Below are 24,304 nucleotides of genomic sequence, written 5' to 3' on the forward strand. Positions count from 1 at the left end.
TTGATAGCCTGTAGATCATTAAATACAGCAAATAGGACAGTTTTTACCAATAATGCAAGCCTTGGGCAAACTCATGGTAAGTGAAGAATGACACATAAACTCTCTGTTTGACAGTCAGATAAAGAAACCACATCCATCATTCTGTTGAGGAGTCTCACCAGTTGATAATCACCCAATAAAATGTAAGAGCATACTGATTCATTTACATTCATTGACTAAGCTTTCAGAAAAAATCAACTGCTTCTGCTGGAATAATGCGTTTTGCACACATTTGCAAGTCACATGATGCCAAATGCCAGCTCTCTATCCCAGTGCAGGTAGTGCATGTCTGGATCCCTGTTTTTCTTTTTCACAGAGCAGACCAAAGGTCTCTTGTGTACCCTCCACTCTTGGTTTCACAGAACGCACCTCTGTAATTCCCTAACTCCTCACATAATCCTTTTGCTCCTATCAACTCTCTCTCTCTCATCATCTCAGTCTGAACTCTAATCCCTTCCACAAATATACACACTTTCAGCCTGCATGGGACACAGGGTTTTGCGACAAGTTATAATCATAGGAAAGTCAATAAATCTCAGGTTTTGCACACATCTCAGGCACTCTCATAAACCTTGACTCAGAAAACTCCACCGAGAACTCCAGATTCGCATGAGCAGCATGGGGCTTGAAGGCCTCCAGGTTTAGAAGAGACCCCTAAGTGGAGCTGTAGGAGACTGGAGGAACGGTTGACTGGCCCAAGACTGGGTAAGTTTAGGTTTGCTGAGTTGGCAGAGTGCCTTACTCTGTCTGGATGTTGTAAAGTTCACAAGCAAAACCTGTTATTGACCCTCCTGAGAATGTGGCTGGTTCTCTCGGGCATCGTCCAGGGTAAATCCAAGTATCTCCCCCTAAAACATCAAGCAGACTGGGGCATTAGAGGATCACCCTTCAGAAAGCATCCCCAAATTGAATCCTCTCTACACTAATCCTGTTTATAATAGTACCAGCTCCATCAGCTCCTCAGACTGCTCCAGCCATCAATCCTGCTGGATGATTCTTCTAGAATCCCATTCCTCCAACAGCTACACATCTGACATATCCCAGATCAACGAGCTCATGGCCATTACTGGCTTTGGTTTTCACTCATGCAAAGGCAGAGGTTGGTACTGGATTTTTACTTACCTTAATCACTTAATTATCTTAATTTCTGTAAGACTCATCCCTACAATAGCCAAGCACCTTTGTAATAATGGAAGCTGTAGCACTGAAAGACAAAAAAGGTATTCTGCCCTTACAGGCATAACAGGGCCTGAGATGAATTTAGAGAATGGAAACAGCAGTAAAACAATACAACCTAGTAGTTCACATATGGGAGAGTACCTAGGATGTACTCTGGTGGGCCTAAAGTTTCTAGGTAAGAATATAATGTTATTCAGGTACAGCATGTTGCTGAAAGCTGAAATGTACATGATTTCTGGGTTGGTGCCTGCATCACACCTTTCACAGAAATATTTGGTGCAGTTGGAAATTGTTGCTATATCCCAGAGTAGCTGCTGTCACAGGCCATACAGGATCCTATGAAAGTACAAAGGAAAATCTTTGAAGCACTAGGAAACACTTTAGACTTGCAGTGCACAGCTTTAAATCCACCAGCAGCGTTGTGAGTATTTTCCCTTAGTGCTACTTCTTTGACTGAATGGTAAATCTCAGGCAGCAGCCCTCCAAACAACTCACGTGGTTTGGCACTGCACACACACGTAGCCAGGTACTACTCATACCCTCCTGTGTATTAAGTCAATGAGCAGGGAAGAAGAAAGGTGTATTTATTCTCTCTGTTTCAACAGCTACAGAGAATGCACAGCCCTTCAATGCTAATGCATCAGTGCTCATGTTTATTTAGTAACTCAGATTGTTTCTTGAAATTGTGCAATTCAGCCCATGGAAATTTCCTTGTTTGCATAATTCTGTCATGTAAATGTTTTTGGGGTTAAACTCAAAACAAAATGTTGCAGGATGATAATTTTAAAACTAAACAATCTCTTATGGTATTAGTAGGAGGGGGCATATTTTTATGCTTTTCTGGTTTTTTGGGTTTTTTTGGGGGGAGAGGTGGTTTAAGTTGACTTCCAGTAAGGCTCAGAGGTCATTTTGAGTTGAACAAATTGCATTCAAAAGTCATGCTCATCTGAGCATAAGCAACACAATTCCCAGAGTCTTAGACATAACAGCTAAAATGGTATTTAGTAGTTCTGGCTCATCAGCTCCCAGATTTCCTGGTCACTAGTTTAACACGTACTAGAAAAACCTGAATTAGCAACAATGAAATACAGAAGTTCTACCCTACAGCTTTTCCCTTTTCTGACCAGAGTTTCTCATATGTGCACAAAACTCCATCCTTAACCCCTGGACAGAGCTCTTTGCAGGCTGCTGCTCACCAGTAGAGAAAGCATTATCCTGATTTTCATGGCAAATCCAACTCATCTACTACTGTCATGCTTGTTGTGCCTCCTTTGGGCTTCTCAATTTTAGATTGTGGCATTAAGCTGCACACTCTCATTAACGGCAAATAACAGCAATCAGGCTTTGGTTTTATTTATTTTGTTAAATCAGAATAGTTTAGTGTTTTCCAACCAGGCCCATGAATCTGTAGCTGCCAATGATGTAAACAGGCCCACTGATGGTGGGTTAAAAATGAAAGAACAAGGAAATGTCAATGACATGTGCTTTTAAAACACTCTTTCCTTTTCAAATAATAGAAAATAGTTAATAGAAAAGAGTTATTTCTAAGTGGCGATTTTCATTAGTCAGTGGTACGTCACCAATGGCCTTTTCCAGGAAATGTGTAATCAGGGCACTCCCTCAACTCATACTGGATTTAAAAATAATAATAGTTATTTCATATGACTAACTTCCTTAGAAAGGAAATTTCCCTAAGAAAAATATCATTTTGTCTCTCTTAGTTTTTCACAGGTATAAGCAATCTTAGTGTCAGTGTGAAGATAGAAGTCACATCCCTTCACCTGCTTCAAAAAAGCTGACTGCCCATCCTCAAAAACGTTTAAACCAGACAGTTACGGTCACATTAGTCTAGCTAGGCAGAGCTGAATCTCTGACATGTGTAAAAGAGTCAAGGGAAATGCAAATGATTATGGTTTCGAGACTGCTGAACTGAAAAGACATTCTATAAAAAGGACAAATATTTTCGTTTTCAAATTCTAGTTCATGGATTTCAGAAAGTCTTTCAAAGTATTTCCAAGGAGGCTTTGAAAGATAATTGAAAAAGTAAACCTACTGTCAATACCCCTTGCTTAGTTAAACTCTGCTTGCAACCTGTCCAGGAAAAAAAATAAAAGAGAAACACTGGAAAAAATAAGATGCAAATTGCTAAAGACTATGAGGAGTTTGACTTTGCCTGTCTTATCTGTACCTTATGCTGTATTTTAATTCAGGTCTTCACTACCATGTTATCCATCTTTTAGTAAAGTAAGTTACACGAGGAGCCACATCTTTTTTCACCCTTTCCCTTCAAGTAACATTTGTTCAAATACCAAGAGACAAATTTACTGGAGAAAATTATTGCATCCTTCAGCAGTTAAGGAGTCAAACATTTTCATATACAGTCAGACTTGGTGATTGAAAATGCCTAAATAGGGATTGTGCAAGAGAGGAAATTCATGTCCCTAATTTTCTCTTTCAACCTCAGTGTTCTCCATGCCAATCCACTTTCTCATGGGAAGCAAATGCAGCTGGTGTAGGACAGCCTCTGTTGAAATTCCATGTTGAATTTCCATCACAGTGACTGCTTGGGCAACATACCAACCAGCACTGCTGCACACCTCATTCTCCCTCCCTCCAGATCCTCAGCAGATGAACCTATCTCAGCTCCCAGAGCTGCCTGGAAAGCTTTATTTTATTCTTAATTTAAAAACTCTCTCAACACAAACATATAGATATTTAGAGGAAGTAAAACACAGTTGAAGTGTTTACATTGCTTTCCTGTTAACATTTCTTGCTGCAATAGATTTGTGATTGTAAATTACACTGAGCTGAAAAAGGAAGCATTTCAAATGATCAGGACAAAATCCAGCTGTTAGGACCAGTTACAGTCCTGACAACCCACAACTCAGAAATGTAGAAGAATCTGAAGAATAGCTACCTGGAAATGATCTTTGGCTTTCCTATTCCTTCCAAAACTTTTCCAATACCAAACCTGCTGAGCTTTCACAAACACTGCATATATTTCATGCTGCACCATAAGAGAAGCAAACAGTTTAGCAAGGAGAAATGCCAGCAAATATTTGGTAGCAGACAAACATATAACAAAAGGAACTGTTCTGGAGCAGAGACATGTACCATACCCTAGCCTTCTGATTTCAAGCAGAAATACAGGCTACATGGAGGAACAGAGCTCAAGATAAGGCCCTGAAACATCATCTGCAAGAGTAAGGGTAGTAAGATGCATACAACATCACCTCTCCAGCCTTTCCTTTGTCCTCAAAGACCTTGCACTGGTCTTCCACAGCTATTCCTATGACAGAAGTAATTGCCTACAATTTATTTAAACTTCATCACAGCTAGTTTTTAGCTGATTAGAGAAATCCCTATTGACCCACTACTTCCAGAAATGAAATGTAAGATTTCCCCCTTCTGCCACACCAGCAAGAATGTCTACCAGGAATCTCTGAGCTTTCCACGTGGAAGCAGGAACAATACCCTTAGAATCAGTTGTGATTTTCATGTCCCTTTTCTACCTCATTTCCTTCCAGCACTCTTTTGATATCACGCCAAGAACAAGCAGTGTGTGCATTGAAAGCAATAAAAAAACCAGCACATATTAAGTGTCCTCCCACCCACATTTTACTGGAACTCACTATCATGAAGCTGAACAGTGATTGGAGTGGAACCTAATTAACAATGCAAACCTGTTACACACAAAACCCTGGTGAAACTGTTCTGTTTTATAAGCAATTCATCACTGTGCTCTCACTCAGACTTCCTCCTGGCATGGCCATAGCTGCCACCATTACAGGATGCCACCCGGATTTTATTTCTGAATAGATTAGAAGTAATTCTGTGTAGCTTTTGCTCAGAACAGAAAGGTGACAGAAATGAGTACCATGTTGTCTGGGGGGGGGGGAGATAAGATAATGGGAGCTCACAGTTAGTAAAGGAGGAACGACAACCCCACAGCTGTTTGAGGCTGTGTCAAGCACACAGAGAGAAGTGCACATCACCTTAGTCTAAGAAGCAGGCAGGCAGTATAGAAAGTCCAATGACATTTACTTAGGTGGAGATTAGCTGATATATTAGCAAGGACAAAAAGAAGAGCAACTCAGGCAAGCAGAATGTAGTCCATTGATTTTAATCATTTATTTAATGCTATCAAGAGGTGGTGACAACATAAAAGTTATGAGCCCGGGGTTTATGCACTTTGGGGTCCTTTGTACCTGACCTCTGAGCCATGTGAACCACTTTTTCTAGTTTTTCTTTACACAGGCCAAAAACTTGCTTCAAAAAATACAAACAGAACCTCAAATACTTTCACTGTCATGGAACTAACTCCGTCATATGCATTTTTAAGAAAAATTTCCCAAAAACTACAGCACTTATTATAAAATCATGCAGTGCTCTGCCAGTGATTTTAGTGTTTCAAAACTGCAAAGGAACTCAGTAAGCAATGGAGAGGGATAAGACCTCCTTGGAACAACAAGGCACATAACGCACACCAATTCTGGGGAGTCCTGCGAAGAATTAAAACAGCTTTAATTGCCAGCCAAATAGGAGGCAGGGAATAAAGGCTTTCTCTCCAGGGAGAAAAGAAAATTCTGATGCCACATTTGTATCAGTGCATGGCAGATCACTTTGTGGAACGAGGTGCTGTGGGCAGAATCATCCATCAAGTTTAGAGACAATGCAGTTGAGACAAAGAAAGGTAACATGAAACTCTCACTTGTTTGTTCCCCCTACCCCTCTGCCATCTAAAATTATATCCTCCGTATGCAGGTACCACGTATTTGGCAACCCCAGCAGTCTGATCAAAGCTCTTCACCCAGCCCAGCTGAGCTCACAGCTATGGGAATCCCTGGGCACAGACACCCACAAGCACTCGCCTTCCCTTCACAGACCATGACAGGGCAGAGCAGGGAAATGCTATGAGCTGGTTGGTGCCTATTGAAAACAGCTCGAGCTCTCTGACCATGCCCTCCCTCCATTGTGTCTTGACTGGGATGGAGCAAAGGTCTTTTTTTTCCTCTTATTTAACAGGAAACAGTTATCTCCAACACTTCCTCACAGATATTTTCATAACCCCACCAAGACATTCCTTACGGGCACTGACTTAAACTTAGAGGATATCCCAAATTTCTCCTTGCTACAACTGCACCAGCAGCAATGGCACCCAGTTTTGAGGACAGCCATGTGCCATTTCTGTGACTTCCACCCAGGGCACTTCCCCTGCCAGCCAGCACAGCAGGGCTTAAACCAGAGCTGACTGCTCCACGGAGGAAGGAAAACATTTAGCAAACATTCCCCAGCCTCATGCCCCTGTGCCTGTTGGTTAGAGGGGGCTGCAAAAGACAGATGACAGTGAAGCAAATAACAGGGGAAGGGGAAAGGAGGGGGAAAGGGAGACCTACAGGGAGGAAGGCTGGGGGGAAGGATATGGTCTACTATGGAGAATCCTGTCAGGATGCAATTTATTTTCATTCTGTGCAGGAGTATAATGGTGCACCGCCTGAGCTCTCTCAATAGCTGTTTTGAAGCGAACCAGGGCTGGTATGTCTTTAATTTATCATTTCATTATGAAACGGTTTCCCTTCCAAGAAGCCTTCAAGTCAGGAAGCTCTGTCTGCCCACACAGGAAATTCCTTTGCAGCAACTTCCCCAAAAAGGAAATTTCCCTCAGAAGTGAGCCCAGCTCATGCCTTTGAGCAGAGCTGTTTGAAGAGGCTGTGGCATGCGAGCCCCGCAAACAGCCCTGCCTGCTTACAGCAGCCAGCACTGGCATCTGCAGCTCTGCCCGCCAGCTCCCCTCTCCCCAGGGACAGCCAGGAGTGTTCTGAGGGCACAGGGCACTGCTTTTTTACTAGGAAAAAAAATCTCTTGAGAGAGGCACAGGACACACAGAGCTGCAAAAGAGCACAGGAAGAGGAGGGGGAACTGTAGAAAAGCTTTGCAAACTATTGTAATCTCCCACTTGAAAATCAAGGGGAAAATTTTACACCCTATCTTAGATCTCTTCCGATGGTATGTCGCAGACTGCACCCTGTCCCTTACATGTACCGTGGGTTTTATTTAACGAGCTCGAAAACAAAGGAGAAGGGAGGGGAGGATATACAGCGGGAAGGGGGAGAACCACATTTACAAAAATGAATCTCACAGACATCTTGTGAATCACTAAGTGGGAGAGAGCCAAGAACATCCAGGCCAGAGTGAATAACGACATACGGTATTTTATGAAGCACCTTAGAAAAGGGGATACAGATCAGAAGCACTACCAGTCTTCCAGCCAATTTTTAATTGACCATTTTAAATCACAAATAATACTGAATAACTTTTTTTAATACTACACACAGAAACCCAAACTGTTGTTTGGGGCAAGAGAGAAAGCAGAACTGAAATTCGTGTTACATTTACACGGATGTGAGACAGGGCCATAAAAAGGGGCACAGGTCAAACTGGATCTTGAACTGAACAACAGCAGAAAAATGAAAGCAATCCTTTGAGGGTGTATGGGAGGAACAAATGCCAGGGTAAGAGAATTGCATATGAGGGTGACTACAATCCACTGGAGGTTTATATGCTATGGAGAGAGACTCTCCACATTTTTCCCAGTTTCAACTTCAAAACTTGTTTTTCAGTCACTTGGAGCAAACCTGGTCCCTGAAGCCGAAGCTCCAGGAGGTGGCTGCCTGCCCTTCCCTCCCATTCCCCCCCTTACCAGATAGCTTTGCCCTGTTCCCTCGCCAGCTAATTTACATGACTTTTTTTTTCCTCTCTTGCTGCCCTTGGCATTACATTCACCGACCCAGTCAGCTGTTGTGTAAAAGAGACTTTTGTCAGAATTGCTTAAAGGCAAATCCCCCCACTTCACTTTTTTTTCTGTGGCCTCTAGCTGATGAGTTAGTTATCACCTAAAAGAGCCCTCTGGCGTAGCATATGCGTACTGAATATATATCTGCTTGGATGGCATCCACGCTACTGTCAAATCACTGGAGATGGTTATGACATGGGGAAAAATATAAAAATTACCATACTAGGAAAGATCCCCAACCCATCTACCCAAACATCTACAGCAGTTGATGTATAAGCAAAAAGTGAAAGGAACAAGGAAACATGAAGCAATCTCTACTGTAATATACATTACTTATCTTAGCCTCTAGTAATCTGTGTTTTAAGGAATTCATGAGCTGTGGTTGCATTCAGGCCTCTCTTTCCATACTGACCACGTGGCTTATCCATCTGCACAGGTTTATCTGGTTCCTTTTAGAGATCCATTCACACTTTCAGCCCTGCAAACATCTTCTTGCAATGATTTCTTTCATGTAGTGATGCATCCTCATTCTTGCTTCTTTTAGACATGTTGCCCAATGACTTATCTTGGATCTCTGGATTTGCTGTTCCTCAGGAACTGTGAATAATCATTTCCTGGTCACCTTCTCCACACCAAGTATGATTTCATAGCCACATTATTACTTTCTCCCTGCAAACCTATTCACTTACAAAACTACCTTTTCTTTCAACTGCAGGGTCCTATTGCTCCTCTCGTTTCCTAGGAATGGGAGGACTGGGGAAGTAGTCTGTTCTAAGTTCCCTAGCACACCAAAAATGACCATGTGGGTGAGACCACCACACCCACAGTGGGACAGAGTTTGAATAAATTAAGACACCTCCCTAGGAATTCATGAGCTTTAACAAGCCTGTGTCAGAACTTCAATTGCCTAACAATTTTGGTGCAAAATTGTGGAATCTATGCACAGTTGCTATACAAATTAGAGTCTGGTGACTGATTTTTGACAAGTATCTTTGCTTAATCTACAGTCAAGGGACATTCACAGGTATTACTGTAAAACCACAAGAAAAAGTCATGACCTACTCACATCAATAATTCTTTTCTGCTGAACAACCACAACATCCTTCTGAATAAGATTTCCTTGTACTGTGGTCCCATAAGAAAAACTGAGAAAAATTATCAAAATAAGAATAGTTTACTTTCATCCCCATTCTGAATGAAATTAACTAAATTAACGGAACAGTTAATTTAGTAGATGACCATAACTTCAAGTCGTAATGACATGCAGGGCATTTTATTCCTACTGAAAATGTCCCTGCTCTTCCAGTTGTCAGGATCTATTGAATGCAACTGTCATGATGCTCAAATTATTTAAAGCATGTGTAACTTATAGATGACCAAGAGACATGTTTTGTAAAGCAAATGATAATTTTACAGCCTTTCTGTTGTTGATGTTATACAGACTTATAAAACTGTGCAGTGAAAATGCTTCAGAGTGGGGCCAAGTCATTTCAGGATAAAATTATCAGTGTAAGCTACCTTTATTCACAATAGGTTAGAATACTCTGATTATTTCAGTTTCCAAACTGGTGCCAAGATTATTTGTGGATTAGACTTCATATTAGCACTCTTCAGGAAGTGGCTTATGGAGTGCATGCAGTAAGAAAGCATTGAAAACAGCTGACTGAGCCCCATCTACAATTTTAAGCCAACTTGGAGATTTCACACATATACTGCTGACTGTACACTTGAACCAGTAAAAACAGACTGAAAGACCCCTTCAAACCTAGGCCTCTAGACTCAAACACAGCCTAACCTCTTGTGTCTGCTTGTTGCTGCTGAGATGTGGGGAGGACAGCAATTCTGAGCCTGCTCAGAAACTCCTGTGACACAAAAGGCACCTTCCATCATCTTCTGCACCCATTTTTTGTTTCATCATAGGCAGTAATTTTACAACTTTGCCTGAAAGAAATGATTGTAACGCATTCTAGGTGTTAATTAGCTTCAAAAGGAAAAGTTACAGTCTCTCTGCATAAAAGCTAAGTACTCGAGCAAGCCTTCTTTCTACAGGATCTAAATCTGTACTTGCACATGGAGATACATGTGTCAGACTAAAAAAAAATAATCAAAACTTCAACTTAAAAATAAATTTTGATTGCTAACTCTTGTCTGAGTTCCAGTGGAGGTTTTGTGCACACATGTTCTCACTGCAAATGATGGAGGACTAGAAAGGCCATGCGTGAGAAGCTGTGTTCTGAGGGTTACTCTGGACTAGGTATATTCTCCCAGAACTCTCACAAGAAAAATCATAATCATGGAGAACTCACCATAACACTGCAGATCCAACCAATTTAAAAGACATCTGGATTTACTTCTGGGTGTTCTGTTGAACTGAATCAGCGCCAAACCTTGTGAGATTCAGCCATTGCTATTGCACACACTGATAATGGTGTGGCAGGAGGCCAGCAGCAAATACTGACTCCTTTAACAGCCCAGCTGCTTCAGCTCTGCCCATCACAAACCCAGCTCAGCTCGCTATCACTGATACCTTTACTGTCACTCCCAGTTCCTCGGCTTGTTTTCCATGCTGCATGATTTTAAAACTGAGAGGGGGTATAGAAAATGAAGATCTAGAATGTTTTTGCTCTTGCAGACATTGAGTACTATCCCTTGTTTCTACTTTGCTGAGCTGCAAGGCTTCAAACCCTGCACTAAACATTCTACTGCATGTGACCAGTTCACCACTACTCCACACCACACACTGCATCCCCGAGAACATAAAGTGGAAGTAGAGAATGACTCCTGTGAGTTGGTTATGCTCACTTTCAACAAGCAAAAAACCACCAAGCAAGCTGTACAGCAGTGATGAGGCAAGCCCATGTATTTAATAACAACATTTGTCACCACTGCGTATTAGTATTTAAAGAGCAGTAAAAGAAACCAAACCTCTAATAAAAAGAACAAGGTGCTTTGAACAATTACACACTCGGCAACTCAGTAATGACTACCCAGAGTAATGAAGCTGAAAGCCCAGAGGTAGTAAGACTACTAAGGAAGTTTCCAGGGACGCAAGATACAAAGAAGTAAAACACAGAAAAACAAAAAAAAATAAAAAAAGGGAACAAAGAAGTATTTTGTACAGAGGGTTTTTCTGACAAAACGCCTTCACTGAATCATGGAGAGGAAGCGAAAGCCAGCAAAAAAGTTAAAAATTGAAGGAGACAGGTTGCTTGGAAGAAATCAGAACAAAAGAGAGAGTAGGAAGGAGGAACTTATACACATAAAGGGAGATTTCCCCTACTAGGAAATACACAAGGACCCACTCAAGTGGCAGAACTGAAATGAGTAACTGGTTTGTGGACCAGCAGGAACTGGGGCTACTTCCTTCTGCACTACAGAGAAGGAGGAAGTAAAAAGGGAGAAATTCTCAGTATTGCACAAACCAAACAGGCACAGTCATTCTTTCATCTCTTCCCCCAAACACCGGCCAAGTAAGGAGAAGCACAGCGCAAGCTTACAAATTTACTCTCACACATACACACGTTCTAGATAAAACTGTGGGAATTGCTGGAGACAGTGAGACAACTCCTGTTCATTTCATCAAGTCCAGTAGGTCACTTTTCACACCTACGGAGCTGGCTCAACCCCAACATTTTCACCCAGGACTTGTGCAATTTTGTTCCTCAGGGTCAAGCCCTGGTCATGCTTTCTGAACCCTCCTCCTTTACCACCACCACTTCTGTTGCTGGTGTCCAGGGTGGCCAAACCCTGCGCTCTGGAGTCTGTACAGAGGGAGGGTATAAATATCACAGAATCTCTCTGCTGGCTTGAGTTGATAGAAACATTCTTTAAAGCTCAGCATCAAAGGATTCACTTTATAAGCTGCAATCCTTGGTTCTTGTGCCAGCAGTGAGTTCTCCCCATAATTAATTAATGCCGTATTAATTGTGCATGTTCCACGGGCCTGTTGAGGTGTGGCAAGGCCTGCACACACAGATCAACCTTTCTGCTGCAGCCAAGAGAGAGCCCAGGAGACGGGAGGTAAAAGCCCTCTGGGTGCCTACAGAGGAACACCGTGCAAAGCAAAGTGCTCAGGGGCTGTGGAGGGGCCCGTGCTGAGCCCTGCCATGTCATTCCAGCAAACAAGGAGCCAGAGGGGCACGGGGGAATCTGCCACCAGCTGCACCCTTGTGCAATCTGCTCGGCTCCGGGCCAGCCGTGAGCGTCGTCAGCAGCCAAGAGGAGAAGCCCATGGCAGCTGAGTGCCCTCACTCACGGGCAGGGTTTGGCCACAAGTCACAAGATCCTGTGAAATCGCTGGAAGGAGAAAGGGGGAGGAGGAAAAGGGGGATTATTCCACCTCATCTCTGTTGCGCCGATGCCCAGCTCTCTGCTGGCTGCCGGCACTGAGGACGTGGCAGCGTGGCCTTGCAGGGGCTTTGGCCATGCTTCAGCCAGTGCTGTACATCCAGCCCAGCACATCCACCCCACCACCCCCTGGCAAAGCCAGGGAGCGCTCAGGACAGGAACGAGTGGGAAAAGGGGATAACCCAGCCGCCAACAGCCCCAGTGACGACGCCCATCCTCAGCTGTGCCTCAGGATTTTGCTGGAGACTCCCATCCATCACAGCTGTGCCAGCCTGCACAGACCCTTCCCTGCTGCAGCACAGAAAGCGGGGACTGACTAAGGTCCAAGTGCTGGGCAAAATGATTTACAAAGCACTCATACTCTATAAAACTCTTAAGGCAGTGGACATGTATGTATTTTCAGCTGTAATCTGAATGACTGCTATAGTTAGCTTGAAATCTAACCTGCAAAGACATTTTCACATTAGCTCGTGCAGCAAATTTATTCACCTCCAAAAATTTTTGTGGGGGTAAATAATTCTTTGTTTCTCTGAAGGTACCGTGTGTTTGGTGTTTGCTTTTTAAAGAACAGAAAAAACAGGACTGGCAAGGGAAAATTTTAGCAGAAGTCCAAAGTGAAAGGCATGAAATTAAAAATACATGAAACAACTGTAAAAAGGGGGAAGATAGTGCAGAAAATTCAGAAGGTTTATAAACTAACTGCACAGAATTGTCTCAGCAAGTTACTTTTAAAAAAAAGGAATTTCAGTCTAACCATGCATTTGCTACGGCATATCCACAGCAAACGTGAAAGAAGTGCAGTTGAAGATCACGCTGCTTATTCTGAGATGACAAAGCACCTTAGCAAACTATACATTGAGAAGCTCTGAAATGCAGGCAAAAGCAAAAGCATAAAGAATTCTGCACAAAGCAGGTAATACTTTCCCTTCATGAGGGAGGCAAAATGCAATTTATGTTTACCATATAAAAAGGTGGCTTTTCTTCTTTTACAGTGTTGTGAGAAGGATGACCAGAAATAAACAGACATCTAAACTTTACAAAATTAAATCTATAAATGCAGATTAAAAACTTTACTTATCCGGAAAGTAAATGGGTGCCAAACCTAAGACTTTTATTGTACACTGTCCCTTTCTTTCAGTAGTTTGCAAAAAAAGCTAAACAGATCTCCCTACATTTTTTAAAAATAAAAAGGAAGCTATTTATAGCTGCATTTATTGGAGCTGTTTCCTTATCAGGAAGTACGTAGCTGGGAATTACTATCTGCCTGCATCGGAAATTCTTTCAGGGATACAAAAACCCAAAAAGGAAATTTCCCTTCAGAAATATTCTGGGGTGGTTTTTTTGCTGCTGGTGGGCATTTTAAAATAAAATGTCAGCGCTCTGACCAGCTCACAGCCCCTTTGGGATGTTTATTCTGCAAACAAGAAGCTTTAAGACACCTGAGGGAAACATGAAGAAAAAATGCTCCTAGAGAACTTGAAAAGGGAGAATGCTGAGAACATAGTATGAAAATAGCCATTTCTATCAGGATGCTGAGACAGTGCAAATTCACTACCAGTGCTAGAGGACATACCTTTGAAATCAGTGTGCTTCTAAAGTTCCCAGCCCCTCCTGACTGAACTTCTGTGGTGCAGTTCATATGTCCCCCCTGCACCCTCAGGGTAGGAGTGGTGCATAGTCCAAAAGACAGTGAAACTTACGACTGTTCCTTAGAGAGGGGATGGAAAAAGCCCGTACAGGGGTACCACACCCTCCTGCACCTCACAGCACCAGGTCAGGGCAGAGGCCATGCAGGACATGGGTAGAACAATGCTTTCCTGCAGGAGAGGTTCAGGTTCTCATAGCCCACAGGATCCAGTGGCACAAGCAGCTCCAGACTTGGGATAGTGAATCTCCAGCTACAAAAAGCCCCACAAGTAAGATCTCAGATTGGAAAACTTCCACTGTCTCCAAAGCAACCCCCATAACTGAGAAGTTTCCTTTATCCTTTCCTTTATCCTTCCTCTCCGTTGACTGCAGAACATCCCATACTGTGCCTGTGGACTCCAAAGGCAGGAAGAACATTTAGGCTAATCATTGGAGAGGTTAATGTAACTTTTACTTGTCATGGTATAATTTAACATTTTCATTTTATGGCCTGTATAATTGCCACAGAGCTACCTGATCACGCTGCCAGCGCAGAGCAGAGACTTTTTTTTTTTTCCAGAGGAATACAAAAGCATAGGGAGATCAAAACCAGACAGGCAGATGGAGTAAATAAAGCAGGGCGCTTCAGGCTATTCCCGGGGTATGACTTCTATGCATAAAAACTCATGGGGAAAGATTTGGAGTTAAGCAAGTTTCCTAATGCTTTGACTCTCAAAAGCCAATCACTGGTGATTGTTTATTAACTCACAGCATCACCAACCATACGCCTATTAAATATATCACTAACTCATAACTTCTTGAACAAGGATCACTGCTACATTAATAGGACCATGCTAGTCCTGCACAAAACATTTTACATGAGAAGTGAGCACATTCAAATTTATTCATCCCATAAAAGTGCACAAGCATTCCACAACGCTGGAATGCCTGATGCATTAAGAGCTCCACCCTCCCAAGAACCTCTGGAGAATGATACTGCAAAGAGGCTCTTGGCTGAGGTGTTGGGACTGGGCCTCCAAATCTGGATGGAATCATTTTACCAAAAATGTCTTCAACAAACTTAAGAATCATTTAGGCCTTCTGCTCCAGCAGTATAATGAGGAGTTCTAAAAATGGCATAAATCCCCATTTAATGGATATTTTACCAAGCTGTATTTGTTAAGCACCCGAAGGAGTGCCAGCACCAGAGAGGAAAGACATAAAAGTACAGCAGAAAGAAATCCAGCTTCTCATAAATTACATCAAATAATTCTTTTCTTTCTGTGTGTGTATACACATGACCTACCACATTAATTCCTGGGACCTCAAAGCTACAGCAGCTTTCTCCTTAGACACTGTATGTCCCTCTCAGTGCTGGACAGAGCTGTTCTCTCCCAAGAGGCAGCAGCTCATCTCTGTTAAAAGAACATGATGCTGTTTCTGCAGGGTTTTTTACCACACTTGTGTTTTGCTGCAAGGCTCTCACCACACAATGGTTTCTTATTGTGGATTTGTTAGTCATGGCTTACACGCAGTTTCTCTTCTGTGTTTTCTCTGCTTGTATGGCTGTTTATGAATGCTGCATTCTTTGCATTCATTTTATTTCTCACAAAAATAATTTTTTAAAAAAGAGCATGGGAGCATTTATAATACAAATGAAAAATCAAACAGACATTTGGGACGGAAAGAGAAAAGCAAGCTAATTTTAGGTACACTGATCCTGACAATGTCCCTTTAAGACAAAGCTAAAAATGCTTCAAACCCAGCAATACCATAAATGTCCTGCTGCTTCTGCTTCTTATTCCTCTCCACACTTTCCAGGGGAATTCCAAAAGGGATCAAGCTTGAATCCCATATTAAAGTGACATGGCTTCCTTTCCCCTCTGAATAAAGGTGAACGTGTATTTTGCAGATTTAAAACCCTACAGTGAAGCTCTCCAAAAGGGTAAAAGACTGGCTTAGCACCACTGGGACTCCCACCCACACTGCCAGCTTTCTGAAGCACAGGTCTCTCTGACCTCCCACATTAGGTCTGCTTTGCAAGTTCCCACTGAGGCAGGAAGGCTCTTACCCCTCCCCACGCTTCCACTGGGAACGGTCAGAGCAGGAAACTGCTGTTAACTCTGGGCAACATCCAGGCACACTGGGAAAAATAAACCACTTGATTCTAGAATCTCTCAAGGAGCAGAAAGCAGCTCACAGCAAGTGAGCTTCCTTTACGAGTTTTTTCACACTTTACCTGGACACTTCTGCCATAGCCACCAGGCAGCAGAAAGGAGTTAATAGATTTAGGGTTAAACTCACCAGCTGCTTGCAAAAGTGACAAGTGAAAGGGCCCTGTGTCACTCCAGTGCAAAGCCAGTAAGGGGGCTAGTTTCCTACAGGTGATGAATAAAAGCAGGATTTTCATGATCCAAAGGCCACAGTTTCCACAGTGGAATCAGTGATGGTGTTTCACTCTTCCCAGTGCAACACAGTCCATATAAAACATTAGCATCTATATTCACAGAATTCACAGAATCACAAGGTTGGAAGAGACCTTCAAGATCATCGAGTCCAACCCAGCCCTAACACCTCAATTAAACCTTGGCACCGAGTGCCACATCCAGGCTATTTTCAAACACATCCAGGGATGATGAGTCCACCACCTCCCCGGGCAGGCCATTCCAGAACTTTATCACTCTTTCTGTGAAAAACTTTTTCCTAATATCCAACCTGTATTTCCCTTGGTGCAGCTGGAGACTGTCCTTTGGTTCTGTCAGTGCTGCCTGGAGAAAGAGACCAACCCCACCTGACTACCATCCACCTTTCAGGGAGTTGTGGAGAGTGCTAAGGTCACCCCTGAGTCTCCTTTTCTCCAGGCTAAACACCCCCAGCTCCCTCAGTCGTTCCTCACAGGGTTTGTGTTCCCAGCCCCTCACCAGCCTCGTTGCCCCCTCTGGACACGCTCACGCATCTCAATGTCCTCCCCAGCCACAGCACAAGAGTGACTCAGACTGGGCTTCCCACCCATCCAAGTTCCCTGTTTGGATGATCTCTTTGAGGCCGGCCTGAGATGCACAGTCAGAAACCCCTGGGATGCAGGGTGAAGCAGATGAGTTCAATTCAGGGGAGCACCAGAGGGTGCCTGTGGAACAGCCTCCCTTAGGCTAGAGGCACCATCAGTGCCTCCCCAGCTCATGCTTTGCATCCCGTTTGCCCAACAACTGCACACAGCTCGGAGTTCTGAAGGAGCTTTGCTGGGGTTAACCAAAGTAATGGGTACTGAGGCTGACAGGAGGGCTGGCTGGGATTTCCACACTCCAGTCAGCCTGCCAGTAGATTATTAACAGTTATAAACTGAAAGACCAGGAGGCCCTGCTGGATGGACCCTCTCTGAACAGCTCACAATAAAATGTGCAAGAATAGCCTATGGCAGAGTAACATCAAGATTAAATACTGCAATAAGGTGTTAGCAAGCAGTGCCACTGCCAGGCCTAATTTTTGTCATGGGGTTGGCATTGGTTCCATGTGAGGTGAAAAGCAGATTAGGAGAAAAGGCAAGGGCAGTGAGAGGGAAGAACAAGGCTTATGTGGCCATAATGTCAGAGAAGAGCAAAGAGAGGTCGAGGAGAAGCCAATAATTTGAGAAAGAGGCCAGCCCGGGTCCCACGAAAATCAGTGGGAATTTAACCACTCATTTCAGCAGGACCAGGATTAGTCTCAGCCACTAATTTGACATTCTGGCCACCTCTCCCAGTCCCTTTGTCATATGAAGCTTTTATTTTATTTTCCCTGTATGTGCGTCAGTCAGTTTTGTTCCACAAAGATCCTTCCAAAGCAAATATTTTCATTGCTTGCTGCTCTAAATGTGGCTTAGGGTAAAGGGCTTTTTTTCCCATCTCACTGCATACTTTCAGTTCAGTGCATTGAATATTCTAGTAACTAAACAACAATATGCTTAATGCTTCAAAGTGGCTTTCCAGCTGCTAGCCAAAACTGTAGAATAATTAACAGGTGCCAAAGGATTAATAAAAGGAGTAGCATAATTAATAGACACTATACAGTAAAAAATGAATCCCTGGCAATCCTGAGTGTTGTTGTTTCCTCCACCTTCTCTTAATTGTTTCCTGCATTCCTTTAATAAGAAAAAAAAAAAGAAAACTAGTGCCCTTAAAACACAAATGATACATATAAGCAACAATGCATGATCTGAAGAAAGAAACTGGCAACAAACTGCCTTCAGGTCTAATAAATGCCTTAGTTTAAAGAAACTGCCCAACTACCTGTCCTACCCTACTACTCATGTCCACACAGAACTTTATTGCACTGTATGGTACAGCTAAGGTCACAAAGATGCCAAACCAATACAGAAGCACTGGACTAGTTCCCACCAAATCAAAGTATCAAATAATAATACAAACAGCCATGCAGAAAGATTCCTATGAAACACTCACTAAAAACTTAAATGCCTTTAATATAATCTTTGCAGAAAACTAAACAAATTTCCTTTCTGTCCTTAATGAGGGAAGTAGAGCAGACCATAATAACACAGGACAGAGAGATACTAAAATAAAAAATGCAATCTCACTAGGTGTATGTGACCAGGACTGCAGTCTATGAAGTTTATCCAAATCAGCTGTGACCTGGAACTTACCACACACTGGAAAACCAAAGACCAGAACCCAAGCCTACACTGGAAACAAAAAGCACTCAGATGATTTTACAAATAAGTCTTTAGCTTTCTCTACCACCACAACACCCCAAAAGTGAGTGGAGTCAAGATAACACTGCAGTCCCAGAGTACAAGTTCTCCCCTATGAGGTGATGCATGTACTGTGACATCGCAAGTGTATCACTGCACTCTGAACATCACTGCAAACTGTTGGGGGTTCAGAAAAAAGGCAACAGCAAGAAAAATTAGTTGTTGCCAAAAAGGATTGCTTTGTGTGCACAGAAAAGTGTATGCAGAGTGTCTTACTATGACAATGGGCTGCAGACATGTGAAGGATGCCAACATTAAGGAGACAAGCGTAATTAGTTCAGAGGAACAAATGAACTTGTTTTCATGTTTCTATCAAGAGAAAACTCTGAAATCTTTGCCCATGAGATCACTCTCCCTAAACAAACACACACATGTTCCCAAGAGAAGATGCCCTTCAGAGATAAAAATCAAACTGTACAAATCAACATAAGCATGCAAGGGGGAATGATGTTGCACAGGACCAGAGCACGCAACAAATCCTTTCTCAGCACTGGGATTTCTCGTGTCTCTCTTTCTGAAGAAGTTTTATATTGAAGGAAACAAAAGAAAACCATCAAGCCTGTAGCACACATTTACAGTTGCTGTTTTACCAGGCAAACCACTTTATTTTAATCTTGTGTATTACAAAAAAAGGGAAAAGCTGTTTTCTCCATAATTCAGAGCATATTAATAGACACAGAAAAGGGTTCTCATATGCATCTCTTACATGCTGCACCCTCTATCCAGCTCCAAGAGCTGTTTATTACAAGGTGCTGGCCATAACATAAGTAGCTAATAACATCTTACCAGCTTAAATAAAGAATAAAATGAAATTTAAAAAAACACAGACCCCCACCACAAAACTCCACTAACTTTCTTGTGTCAAAACGGAGTGTTTCCCCAGAGATAAGGGGCATGTAAATAGTTCAAGAGGGCTTCCACCTATTTCTACATTTTTCATTATCACAATAGCTGGTTTTGTATTATTTTTCAAAACATTTAAGAGTCTTTGCACTCAGAGGGTTTTTTCATTTTACAGTGGGGGATCTAAAACAAGGTGTCCAAGGTCCCAGAGGGCACCAAGGGCAGCACTTTGTGTGTGAGCTGAACTTGCTTCTCTTCGATCCTCAGTAAAAAATATCCACTTTCCAAACACTCCTATCTGACATTAGTGTAGTCTAGTAGATATCATATATGCTGCAAAGAGATCATATATGTCTGCATGGTAGACACACGAGGGACAAACAGCAACTGTTTTCTGACTACATACCTGAAGTGTAGGAAAGGATATTCCCCAGCTCCCCACTGATATTTCGTTAACAATGCCCCCAGTACTCTGTTCCTAGTGGATGTTAGGCAGACAAGTATGTTTAAAAGTATGGGTCAAAAGTCCCTTACAGAGAAGTGCAGCACCAGAGAAAGGTATGTTTTATCCAGAAATGATTCTTACTACCCCAGAGATTTAAAGTTAAGACTGATTACACTGCATTTCTAGCCAACAGGCTAGCTGGGGAGAAAGCAGCTAAGTAGAACATGAAAGGCTGTGTGAGAAGGGGAAGGTGCCTTCACATCACCCCCAGGAAAAGGTGTTTGTCTGTATCATTTCAGTTCTGTTGACCAAAGAGAAGGAAGCTTGTAGCAACGAGAGGTCCACATTCCACCCTTCCAAATTGTACTTCTTTTTCCAGTCTCTGGATGAAATCAGTGCAGCCCACCTGAGGCTCACTTGCTTACTAGGCAGTGAGAAATAATTTATCACACCAAAGGAAATTGCTTCACTTATTGTTCTGATACTTTTGCTAGGTGCTCTCAGAGTGATCTGGAACAACAGAAACAGTGAAATTTCTTATCAGAAGGCATAAAACTGCCTGAATCCAGAGAGTGCTCTACATGCTCCATGTGAAACATTTGTCTCTAGGTGTCTCTTTGGGTCACCTGCACCTATGGCACAGGTAGATGAAGATGTGTGGGGTTGGGACTGAACCCTGCCCTGGTGTTGTTGAACACCATCAGAATGTCATGGAAACAGGAGGAGTGCAGGCCTGACAACCTATTGGCTCTGTGTGTGTGTGAGTGGAGGAATTTACCACATCTCCCTGTTCTACTGCAATGAGGGAGGGCTGAAAGAAGTTGTTATGCTCCACATAAACAAAAACAACTGTAGGGATGGAACCTAACAAAATCTCAGACCTAGAAAATCCTCAGACTTTGTAAATCTAAACCCAACCTTTACACACAGTCTGAACTAGAAATTAGTTACTTTGCCTGACTTCTGAGGCAGTTTGGATTTAAGATCAAAGCTGTACCTCAGACACATCTCTAAAAATAAACAAATAAGCAAAAAATAAATGAGAGGAGTCCATGCAGGAACTGAAAAACCCTATATTAATACCTCTTAAAACCTCATGACACGAAATCCAAAAGGAACTGAGTTATTTCTATACACAGTATTAGCAAGACTACTGGAATCTCATCTTCACTTCTGTTGTCTTCACTTTAAGAAGGATGTCTGAAGTGGCAGTCGGTTCACAGAGGTGATATAAACAGAATTTGAAATCTGAAAGCTTAACAGGAAGACTGATAGCCTTAAGAACCTCTTTTCCTCTCCAGTTCAGCCAAGAAAAGGTTAAGAAGTGACAATCTAAAAGCACCTATATCAGGAGGAGTCTTTCGACAATATTTAGCAGGAAAGGCGATAATGAGATCTAATAGTTGGAAACTGAAGCTGACTAATTCAAACTATAAATAGGACACTTAAAAAAAAGCAAATAAGGAGATAATTAAGCATTAAAAGAACATCTAGAGACCTTATATCCTCCTCATCACTTAAGTTTTTTACATGAAGAGCAGAAATCTTTCTGCACGTGTTGTAGCTCAGTTACTGGACCTAAATACAGCAGTTACTGCATGAAGTTTTGAAACCTAAGATATACCAGAGATTGTTTTAGAAATTCACAATGGCTGCTCCTGGCCTAGCTATGAAGCTATGTACTTAGAGAGTGGTTTCAACAGTGTTTGGGTGGTCTGTTGATTGACAACAATGTTTTGTGTCAATACTGACTGCACACTGAGCTACAAAATACTACACTGCCATTGACTACAATTAGTAAGGCTATGTAAATGGGTTCATGTTGTTTATGACCTCAGACACTAACTTTATGGAAGGCTATTTCACAGATATTTCATGATTAATCATCTGTGCTTTTACACTGCAACAAGTCAGACTGGTGTGGAAATACTAAAGGGAAAGAAGCCTTGCAAGTTTAAAAATGTGCCAACCAAAAGAATAGAAAAACCAAAACAAGAGTCAAGGTGAAAGGTTGGATCACATTCTAAAAATACTGCAAGTCTTCACCGAGAGGAAGCTTTATAAATCCAACACTATCCAGCATGCTGGCTGGATGGGAAGGAAGCAGGTACAGCATGTACCACCACTTTCAGCATCAAGAGTCTCTGCCTCCCTGCCTTATGCATCTGCCAGACACAGTGGGGAGTGCAGTAATAACTGGAAACCCAGCTGTGATCCTGGCTGCGGAGCGGACAGACAGTGGCTCCCACAGCAGAAGTAAACACTACCAACTACTGCAACGAGGAAAAAACCCACAAGATCTGGGGATGAACAGCACCAGTATGGAAAAGAACTGCTGGAGAAAAACTGCTTCTGTGGTGGGTTTTTTAGTGCCTACTTTGGGCAAAGCATAGAAATGCCCTGTAAGTGTGGCAGCCAAGTTCTCCTTGGGCCAGGGGAACAGCTGAGCAGCCACACACACGTGCAGCCAGGCCTGGGAGCTCACGGATGCTCAGGCAGGGACCAGCACAGTCAGAAACACTTCAGCAGCAGCTCCCATTGCCACCAGGAAGCACAGAAAACTGGGCCACACAGGACATGTGAGACACAGCATGGGAGTGAGTGACTGTGGGGCAGAGTAACGCAGTGGCCAGCAAGGGAGTGAGCACAGGACTACAGAAATGCTTTAAACACAGTTTGCATCAGAAAAGGAGTGTGTGTGGAAGACAGCTGAGGACAGGAATGACAGTGTCTTGTGACAAACATGGACTTCCCCCTCTTCCCCCCTAAAATCCCAAACCCATTTGTCAGAGGGCAAAGCACAAAGTTTTGTTTGCTCCTGGCCCTCTTGTTCATTGTTGCTTAAGTACCCCAGGAATGTAATACCTGACAAAAGTTTACTTAAAACATCTTTATTTCCAGCAGAACTGCTTCCCCTCCAAAAAGGAAAATTCCACTCTTCTTGTCCCCATCCTAATTCACCTCTCACTGGCCAACAGTCCTTGGCCTTTCCTATTTGTCAAACATTAAATCATCTCAGCAAGGAAGTACCTGGCTCTGATCTTGCCCTCAGCTCCAGTTTTTGCTCCAATGTCAGTGATATGTCCCTCCTCCTTTGGAGCATCCTTTTGTGCACAGCTAAGCTCACTCCTCCTTTCCCCCTGCCTCTGGCAGCAATCATGCTCTACACTACAGAGCCTGGGCATCACAAGTATTTGAGACCCCTCAGAACCTGAAAATAGCCACAGCACAAAACCATTCCACTTGCCACAGCTGGTGAAACTCTGACCTTGCGTTGCAATTCCAATAAAGTGGAAGGAAACACAGCACTTCCCGTCAAAACAAACCCTCCATATTTGTGCCTGTCACAAAAAAGAGGCCAAATGCTTGACAAGGAGTGCAGGAGATGGGAGGGCAGATTCAGCGTACTGTATTTAAGAGCAGTTTTCTTCAGTTAAAAACAACAGCCAGGAAAACCAAACCAGCTAGAGCTTATTAAAACAACAACAACAAAAAAAGTTTAAAGCCAGGGACTTCCCTGCTCTCTTCCATAAAACCAGAAGCAGCTCCTCACCCCGCCCCACCCCCTCCTCAATCCAAGAAGTTAAGCAGCCTGGTGCTGACACTCACGCAGGTGTGCTGGCAGTCTGATGGTGTCTTCCTCCATCCTGATCGCTTGAGGCATTGGGACATGTAGTGGTGACGAAGAGTAATTTGGTACCGGGCTCACTGGAGGTGTGTACGAAATTCTTTCCTGCTGTTAAAAGAAAGCGGGGTGGGGGGGAGGGAGAGAAAGAGAGAGGACAACGTGAACTTTGGAACAGAGGTATGAAACCACGGCAGAGGAGGTGGATGTGGGTGGAAGGAAGGAAGTGTGTGCCTGGAGATGTGCACTAGTGATGCACCAGCTGCCCGGGGAGCCCCAGAGCACACACAGAACACTGGAGGCCAGCACTGCCCAGTGCTGAGGAGGGGCCGAGCACCTTTTAGGGTGGCAGGATTACTTTTCAAGAGAGCCATGAAGTTTCCAAGGGCCTTCTCAGAAATTTGCCAAGGGAGGAAAGGGGAAGTGACATGCAAGTGGGGAGACTCCTAGGGCTTTATGTCAGTGAAAATCTGACAGCAAGTCCATGATATATGCATGAGTACCACTGAAGTGCCAAAGCCACTTAATCTTACATTAACAAATCAGTCATGATCTGAACAAGCAAAGTGTTTAGCACTATACCCCTTCCTACCATTTTAAAGACATTAATCAGTAACTTTTGTCATTGCTGCAGAAAAACACATCACCAAGGACTACTCTATT

General features: G+C 43.0%; 1 protein-coding gene across 10 annotated transcripts in view; it reads right to left on the reverse strand.

Moving 5' to 3' along the window:
* Positions 1-24,304, reverse strand: part of ETV6 (ETS variant transcription factor 6) — a 132,150-nt gene that overhangs the window by 61,028 nt on the left and 46,818 nt on the right. For 8 of the 10 annotated variants that reach the window (XM_038155768.1, XM_038155771.1, XM_038155772.1 and 5 more), the window contains one exon: positions 23,626-23,752. The exons of 1 other annotated variant lie outside the window; for it this stretch is intronic. In XM_038155768.1, the coding sequence (XP_038011696.1) occupies positions 23,626-23,752 (127 nt within the window). The remainder of the gene's footprint in view (positions 1-23,625; positions 23,753-24,304) is intronic. One more of the 10 variants, XM_038155769.1, reaches the window with a different exon arrangement.

Source organism: Motacilla alba, chromosome 1A, assembly GCF_015832195.1.
Source record: "Motacilla alba alba isolate MOTALB_02 chromosome 1A, Motacilla_alba_V1.0_pri, whole genome shotgun sequence".
In the NCBI taxonomy this organism is placed as follows: domain Eukaryota; kingdom Metazoa; phylum Chordata; class Aves; order Passeriformes; family Motacillidae; genus Motacilla; species Motacilla alba.